The sequence below is a fragment of the Sturnira hondurensis genome, unplaced genomic scaffold (genome assembly GCF_014824575.4).
Source record: "Sturnira hondurensis isolate 20B ecotype Veracruz unplaced genomic scaffold, ASM1482457v3 Scaffold0006496, whole genome shotgun sequence".
Classification (NCBI taxonomy): domain Eukaryota; kingdom Metazoa; phylum Chordata; class Mammalia; order Chiroptera; family Phyllostomidae; genus Sturnira; species Sturnira hondurensis.
In genome coordinates, this window is record NW_028079127.1 from 5,079,239 (window position 1) to 5,087,990 (window position 8,752).

At 40.1% G+C, this 8,752-nt stretch overlaps 1 protein-coding gene across 2 annotated transcripts in view; it reads right to left on the reverse strand.

Annotated features, from left to right (window-relative positions):
* WAPL (WAPL cohesin release factor) overlaps nucleotides 1–8,526 on the reverse strand; it is a 64,440-nt gene extending 55,914 nt beyond the window's left edge. The window contains exons 1-2 of one of the 2 annotated variants that reach the window (XM_037049372.1): nucleotides 8,058–8,526; nucleotides 4,882–5,402 (exon numbers count right to left, since the gene is read on the reverse strand). In XM_037049372.1, the coding sequence (XP_036905267.1) occupies nucleotides 4,882–5,380 (499 nt within the window). In that variant the 5' untranslated portion in view covers nucleotides 5,381–5,402; nucleotides 8,058–8,526. Of the gene's footprint in view, nucleotides 1–4,881; nucleotides 5,403–8,057 lie in introns of those variants that run through there. The other variant, XM_037049373.1, reaches the window with a different exon arrangement.
* Between the last annotated feature and the right edge of the window lie 226 nt (nucleotides 8,527–8,752).

Genomic DNA, 8,752 nt, shown 5'->3' on the forward strand with positions numbered 1-8,752 from the left:
CTATTTGGAAAATGGCAACCATTATGTTTTATCATGACCTCACCATTCTGAGTTTCCTCTTCAAATACATAATTTTTGAAACTATTATCCAGTATAAAATATTTAAAACAAAGAATTTCAACAGTACCTAAAAATTAGGTAAACCCCCCTACAGAGAAAGAGATCACTTTAAAAGTTAATTCCAGGAGAAATGATATAGTAAGTATGAGCTTAGATAAGCCCTTTCCACTGATGTGATATACAATAGCAAACCCCTCCACCCTTACATGCAATTTCATTTTCTGTGGTTTCAATTGTTCACAGTCAACCAGGATCCAAAATTATTAAATGAAGAATGACATAAATAAAGAAATCGTAAGTTTTATACTGTGTGTCTTTTTGAGTAGCATGATAAAATATCTCACTATCCTGCTCCAACCTGCTGGGCCGTGAATTGTCCCTTTGTCCAGCATATCCACACTTTACAGAGCTACCCATCTATTAGTCACTTAGTAGCCCTTTCCACTGATCACATGACTGCCACGGTATCATAATGCTTTTGTTTCAAGTGAACTTTACTTAATAATGACCTCAAAGCCATTCATGTAACTTTTATTACAGAACATTATTATAATTGTTCTAGTTTATTATTGTTGATCTCTTACTATGTCTCTTTTATATATTAAACTTTATAGTAAGTAGGTATGTATAAGAAAAAACATAGTATATGTAGGGTTCAGTACTACATGATTTCCGGAATCCACTGGAGGTCTTAGAACACGTCCCCTCCAGATAAGGAAGGACTACTCTAACTATACAGTGAAAAATGGTCTGAATGAACAGGAACATTCTACTGGAAAGAATACTATGGAAAGTATACACTCTGAATAAGCTTGATCATAAAATTTCTCAAAGGTTCTTGAATAAAACGCCTGAACATGACCTACAAAGGATTTCAGAGACTTCTGTAACATAAATAGGTGTACAAGTACTTTTATCTTAAGCCCAAAATTTTATCATTCTCAGAAAGATCTCCAATTCAAAAAACGTTAGGAGTTCTGAACAGTGTGGCTGAGTTGGTTGGTTATCATCCTGCAAAGTGAAAGGCTGCCAAGAGGATTCCTGGTAAGGGCACATGCCTGGATTGCAGATTAGCCCTCAGATGGGGCACATAAGAAAGGCAACCAATTGATGTTTCTCTCCCTCCCTCCCTCCTCTCTCTAAAAATAAATAAATAAAATATTTTTAAAAGGGTTAAGAACCACTTTACATTTATAGTTTCCTTTTATCAAAAACTAAGGTTTGGGTTTCTAAAATTCTATAAAATTAGAAGGCTTTCTGGATGAGAATAAAGGCAATGACAATCTGACAGACGTAATTCAAGAGACACAGGGAAACCAAATTTTACAGGGCAAAGGCAAAGAAAAAAAAGGTCATAACATATCAAAGTACTCCCAGAACTGTAACCAAGTTGTAAACCTGTGAACTGAATTTTGTAAGAACAATTTAGGATGAAACTACCATGAGATTTAAAAGCACTCCCTCAAAGCTCCCTTCTTATCCTACAAGGGGCTGCCAGGTTGCTGCAGCTGAGTGGCCAAAAAAGGGATAAAAATGAAATATTCCCAGTGCTACAGCCTTCCAACTATAGGTGCCTTGCGAAGGAGGAAAGAATGGGGACAAGACATTCTTTAACACTTATTTATCTGTATTTTGGTATACAGTTTCTACTCACAAGCCCATTATAATGGAGTCTGGATTCCCAGTCAAGCCACAGTATCAGCAACAAAACTAATTATCATTTAGCTGCATCAGCCTAGGAAGCTAGTATCTCCTTTCTACACAAAATGGTTTCCAATTCCCACCAAACTTCAAATAGCAGTTTGGACATATATAATACATTACACAAGGTGTGTGTATTGTATAAAAAAAACCCCTTAATTTATTTGTAAAATATTGGCCCTGTCTGCTGTTGCTCAGTGGATTGAGCACTGGCCCGCAAACCGAAAGGTCACTTGGTTCAATTCCTAGGCAGGACACATGCCTGAATTGCAGGCTGGGTTCCAGGTTGGGGGCATGCAGGAAGCAACTAATAGATGTTTCTCTGGCTCATGGATGTATTCTCTCCCTCTCTTTCTACCTCCCCTCCCCTCTCCCTGAAAATAAATAATTTTTTTAAAAAGTGCCTTAAGCCCTGGCTGCTGTGGTTCAGTGGACTAACTGCCAGTCTGCACATGACTGGGTTGCTGACCAGGTCTCCAGTAGGGGGCTCTGGAGAGAGAACCACACATTGTGTTTCCCTCCCTTTCTCTCTCTCTTTTTTTAAAGATTTTATTTACTTATCTTTAGAGAGGAAAGGAAGGAGAGAAGGAGAGAAACATCAATGTATGGTTGCCTCTCGTGAGTCCCCCGCTGGGAACTGGCCCGCAACCCAGGCATGTGCCCTAACTGGGAATCAAACTGCAATCTTGTGGTTCGCAGGCCCACGCTCAATCCACTGAGCTACACCAGCCAGGGCTCCCTTTCTCTCTTTAAAAAATATATTTTTAAAAAAATAAAAAACGTATGTATTTATTGTTACATGTTTAAACTTCAGTCACTTTCAAACTACTCTCCTTTTGATGCAATATACACGTCAAGACATTTTTTCCACTGCTCAAAACTGTTTTTGAACTTGTCAATTTTGATGCCTTTTAGTGCTTCTGCTGTTTTTTGTGCCACCTACTCCACCTGGGCAAAATGTTTCCCTTTGAGGACTTTTTTCATGCGGGGAAACAAAAGCCAGCAGGGGCGAGATTGGGTGAATGGGGAGGGTGGGGCACAGGACTCACACCATTTTTGGTCAAAAACTGCTGAACACTCAGCATGGCGTAGGTAGGTGCACTCCTAAATCATCCATCGTGAAATGGGCAAACTTGTTGAACGTCTTCAAAAAATTCACTGAAGCCCAACGCAGCCTTTCACAACACCAGCTTGTACCAACTAGGATGAGAACACTCACCCAGCAAGGGAAGCCTGTACTACATTGGACCCTCCCTCCAGAAGATAATTCTGCTTTTTGGAAGTCCCCCCCTCATATATTTAACATCAGCAAAGCAACATATGCAGTTGCTGCCTTTGAATATTTAACTTTCCTGTTCTCCCTCTACATAAACATTCATCCTCTTGACACCCCCTACCTGCCAATGACAACAATCTATTATCCTCCGAAAGACAGCCCTGAAGGAAGACTGTGTCTGCCTTCCTTCACCAATTTTATCACTTCCCTAGCCTCATCTTCCTCTAGCCTATTTGCCCCACACTGGGGGTCAACTGTCAGAGGACAAGATATGACAGTAAGAATACAGCCTTTCAAGAGCCTTAGCACAGTGGAAGACACACAATACTGTTCAACATGTTGAAAAATCAATAAATCAATCCCATCCCACCTCCCCTACTAGCTGACCTTGGATAATCACTTGAGCTCTTTGAGCCTGATCATAAAATGAGAAGAGCTGAGTTAAAAGTTCATTTTGGATCACCCTGACCAGCGTGGCTCAGCTGTTTGGGTATATGCAAGAGGCAACTGATCAATGTTCCTCTCCCTTTCTCCCTCCCTTGTCCTCTCTCTAAAAATAAATAAATAAATAAATAAATAAACAAACAAACAAACCAAAAAAGTTCATTTTGGCTCCATTATAATACATTTTTAAGAGCTGATTTTGGGAAAGTTTTTATTATGCTCTGCTTTTTTATGCAAAGTTAACCCAAGTTATGAATAATGCTTCAGGAAAAACATGACCCAAGCATAAGGAGAGTCATCAGAATCAACCAAGAGGATGAAGGGAATGACAGTAAGAGCTGGCTTGTCCTCTCATTCAAGGAAGTGAATTGTCCTCTCATTCAAGGGAGTGAAAAAAGCTCCAGCATTTTTACTAAAAACTGTGCACGGGGGTCTTTTACAATACTGCTTGAAGCCCCCCAATATTAAAAGCCTCCAAAGAACAAATTCCTCTTAAGAACTGGGTACTAAAGTTTTGTCTTTAACTTCTTTCAAAACATAGATTTATATAACCTTCTATATTACTAAACTTTGCCAGAAGTTTAGTAATATAGGTCAAGAACTAAGGTTTGTTTTCAACTACAGTGGCACTGTTGTCCAATTGCTGATAAGGTAGTGCATGTGTTTCTCCCCTGCCACCTCTGATCTTAGCACTCCAATGTTTTAATTCACTGCACTTTTATCATTTATTATATCTCAAATCCTTTACAAAAGGAGTAGGGGTACACTGATAAAATACACTGTTTTAGGAATGAACACAAGCTGCCAGATTTACAAATTAACATTTTAAAAATACATCTAATTTTTTGAATTAAAATCTATTAATACAAATTGCTACCTGTGCAGAACAGACTATAAAGTAATCTCAATTTGCAATGAAATTCAATTCTTCAGCGTTTGCACTCAATACCTCCTTAATCTTTCTAAACTAGTTTTGGAGGAAAGCCTAACACTCCTAAACCTAATCCTCATTGTAAATGTTCACTTCATTTTCATTATCAGTAGCCATCCAAATCCTCCACAGTAATAAAAATGAGATACTGTGTAATCCTAACACAACAAAAAGAGATATTTCTTATTGCAACTGGAATTAGGGATTTATTAAAAGACTGTTTCCAAAATGAGTTATAGCCTAGAAATATTATCCAGGTGTTTTGTAAAATTTCAACCCCTAATTAGTTTCTTTGAAGTACTTAAATTTTCTACAAAATATTTGTAGTCCCCATTAATCATAAATGCAGGAAGAAAACCCAAGAAGCATGGTATTTTACAATGTAAATCCTTTAACTAAATAGCTTTGGCTATTTAGTTAACCCTTTAACAAAATTCTTTGGCTTACAATAAAGAAAATCAAAACTTACCTAACGTCATTAATTTAGCACAACTACTTCTGCTTGCATCATCTTCTAAGATTCGGTTTGTGTTCTTTTCTTTCTCAAGTGAAGTATCCTCCAAATGTAAGCATTTATCAATTACAACATTGTCTTCATCCACTGCATGACTAGTTTTGCTATTAGCTTCAAGTACAGAAGTGACATCTTCTAGCTGAGCAGCATCACTTGTTTCTAAATAAGAGGAACCCTTACCCTGGGCTAAATTTTTTGAAGAAACTGGTAGAGACTCATCATCACTATCAAATCCAAAAGGATCACCAGTATTTTCTTCTTCCACCTTAGGTTTCTTCGGAATTTCTTGGATATCTGGTTTGAAATTGGGCCTCTTCTGCCCTAATTTGGCCATAAATGTAGTCTCTCCCCATTTTGTGCTAAGGGTGGTCCGTTTGTTGGAAAAGACTTCATCAAATTTTGAACTGCCATTTCCTCCTTTCCTACTGTATGTTTTCCCAAATCTGGATGTCATTTTGACACCTGTTTCATATTCTCTGCAGAAAAAAAAATGTAAGAAAATATATAATCACCAAATACACAAATGTTAACAGTGAATGCAAAAATAAGGACTAAGGAATTCTCCTTGAGTGACTTCTCAATTTTCAAGATAAAAATCTTTTAAAGCCATTAAATAAATATGGGGAGAGGCTGTAAAGAAAGAGGTTCATTTTGTATTCTATGTACTCCATGTCCATTTTTTTACAAGTATGTATTCATATGTTCCTTACAGAGTAAGACTAACCAACTTATAATACAGAATCTACAAAAATCAACTTATAATGGAACATCAAATTTTTTGTTTCAAATGACTCTACTATTATTAAGAATAACAGTTATACCTTAAAAAAGATCTTATTGGTAATTTTCCCTAATATAAAATCAAGCACAAAATAATTCATATTTTCCAGGACCTCAGAAATATCAAATAATTGACTAAATTTATTTAGAAACTTCAGAACACTTATTAATATGAGGGGGGAAAACTGTGAGCTTTTTTTTTACATATAACATGCAGCTTTTAACCCAACCTTAAATTCTAATTCTTGATCTAATGTAATCTGAAGTGTGATTTGAAAAATATTCTTTAGTTGGTCATCTCCATAAGCACAAGAAACCATACTTACACTTATTCTGTCTTCTTGTCCCTACAGCACTGCACTCATTGCTGAAATTACATTTTCTGGAGCTGGTGAATTCCAGCGTATTACAGTGGTCTATGGATTATTAAAGGAAGTACAGATACATAACTTTACTTTTCTCTTCTCTTTATAAGAGATACATTGATTTATCTGATTTAGCTACATTTTAATAATTACTAGGACAAAAAATTTTAGGAGATAAATCAAATGTCCTACATTACAGTACTTTTTAAGCACTTCCAACTCTTATTCATTTCTTAGTCTTTGACCTTCTAAAGTTTAAATATCATTATTTAAATATAACTAGAAAAAATGAACAATTGCCTAAGGGATTGAAAATATCTTCACCCTTAAAACAACTGGAATGATACCTGAATAAGAGTTGATCTACCTTTAAATGTTATATCTTCATTAACTTAATATAAACTTAGTTTTGTATACATTCAGTAAAGGATTTCCTCCTCTCATATATGATTGGCAGCTAACTCTAATATGACAAAATAATAATTTAATCATCATACACGTCTACATTAAGACTCCATGAATAGTTTGGTTGTAAACCTTTTAACACATCACAAAACTTTTTGCTAAGGGAGATCTTTTCTCCTTTCTACTGTAGATTTATACTAAAAAATCTCATTGTCTTTCTAGGTATATCCTAACCAAAACTAAGTTCATTTGGCAGCCACAAGAATTACAAATTAAAGTGGTTTTCATTCCTACAATAATATAAAGCCCTGATCCACAGACCTACATTTACACATACACTCCAACGAAGCTGAAATGTTTTGGATACACTTACATGACAATGACCTAAAAATGTTGACTGAAGTCCAATCTAAAAATCTAAACTTGAGCTCCTTTAGAACCACACCAGAAAAATGCATTGCAAAAATGGTCCTAGAAACACAAAGCAATCAATAGTCCTACTATCTGCTGTAACTTTAGAGTCTGCACATAAGGGAACTATTTTGAAGAAAAAAAATGCCTATATTTTTAAAAGGAATTTATGTCTTTTTACAAAGACATATTGAAATATTGATGAAATAATGTCAATGATTCTCTCACGTTAATGGGTGTAGAATGTAAGGCGTGTAAACAAGAAAATTTTAGTGGAGTTACTGTTAAATCTGAGATAAGTATATGGGAGTTCATTATATAATATGCCCTACTTTTGCTTTCCTTTACAGTTTTTTCTTTTTAAGTCACTAGTGTAAAATACGTATAAATTCAAAATAAGTGTGCAGATATACATGACATTGTATTTTAAGTTTTATTTCATATTTCTATTATTTTAAGTATCCAGGCTATCTTGCTCAGGCTTCGATTCCAAAAGACTATCATCCTACTATGAAGTAAAGAACTGGTCGTCTTCGGTCGCTGGGTTTTTTTCCTTCCTCAGCCTAAAGCCAGGTCGAATTTTCAGAGAAGTGCTCTGGGATAAAAAGTCCTCACCCTTGCCAAACCCCGTCCACATCTAGTGTCTTTCGGCTTCCCAAAGGTTTAAGGGGTTCCCTTTAAGAAGAAAACCGGAAAGGATAAAGCTAACACAGAAAGCCTCACCTGGGGGCCATCGGTGCGCCAGGGGGTAGGCACTCCCTCCGCCCCCTCCGGCTGGAAGCTCACGCAACTTTTCTCCTCCCCGCCCCCACCGCCCAGGAAAGGGATGTCGCTTCCGACGCCCCGGAAGCCTCTGCCACCGAATCCCCAGGGCAGTGTAAGGCCTCGGTAGCGGCCAGGAAAGAAGGAAAAGACGGCCAAGGATTCACGGCTGAAACCGACACACTCGACCGCGGTTGGGGCGGGAAGTAAATGCAGCCACACGGAAAGAACTCAGAAAAGGGACAAATAATAGAGGAAAAGGAGAGTTCTTCAGGTTCCCCTACCCAACTTCCTCAGAAGCCGGGTGGGTGAGATAGCGAGACTATTATCACCCTCAGCCAGAATCCTGCCTCCCTCAACCTCACTGGCTCGCTCCGGCCCTAGACAGCCGCCCGAAACCTCACTTACCCTCGGCGCCAAGCGGGTGCTTTGGCCACGGGCCGCCTCCGCCTCTCCCGCCCCCAACGGCCCACGGGCGGGCGCCGGAGTCCCGCACGAAAGAACAGGGCCCGCTGGTGCGCGAAGAGTGCCAAGGGGCTCCACCACCGTCAAAACCCGCGACTCCGCTCGCGGTAAATAGGAAACCCGATGAAGGAGGGGTGGGGGGGAGGAGCGGCGGCACCGCAACTTCCCTCCTAGCCTTGAGCGCCGCCAACCGAGTCTGGGCCTAGGCCTCCCTGGCCACCGGGCCCCGCTACGTGCTCCCGCTGGGCCGCCGCCGCCTCCTGCGCCGCCGCTTCCGCCGGTGAATGGTCAGCGCTGGAGTTTGAACAGGGCCCTGAACCATCTCAACGCCATTTGCGCTCCCGGCCCCCACCTCCTTCCTCCAACAGCCGCTCGCTCCGTCACTCCGCTTCCCACAGGCTCAGCGCGGCTGTCTGACCCCGCAGCCAATCGCGCGGCTGCTTACTCAAACCGTCGCGCAGGCGCCGCGCCCCGCACGCACCGGTGCCCGCCATTGGCCCGGCCGCGAGGCCCGACGGGAGTTGTAGTCCCGGTCCGCGAGGTCGCGGGTGCTGCGGTCTCCGCGCGGGAGTGGGCGACTGGCCGAGCACCTCCCGCGGCCGTGGCTTGGCAGAGCTCGGTAGCCATCTCCAGATCCC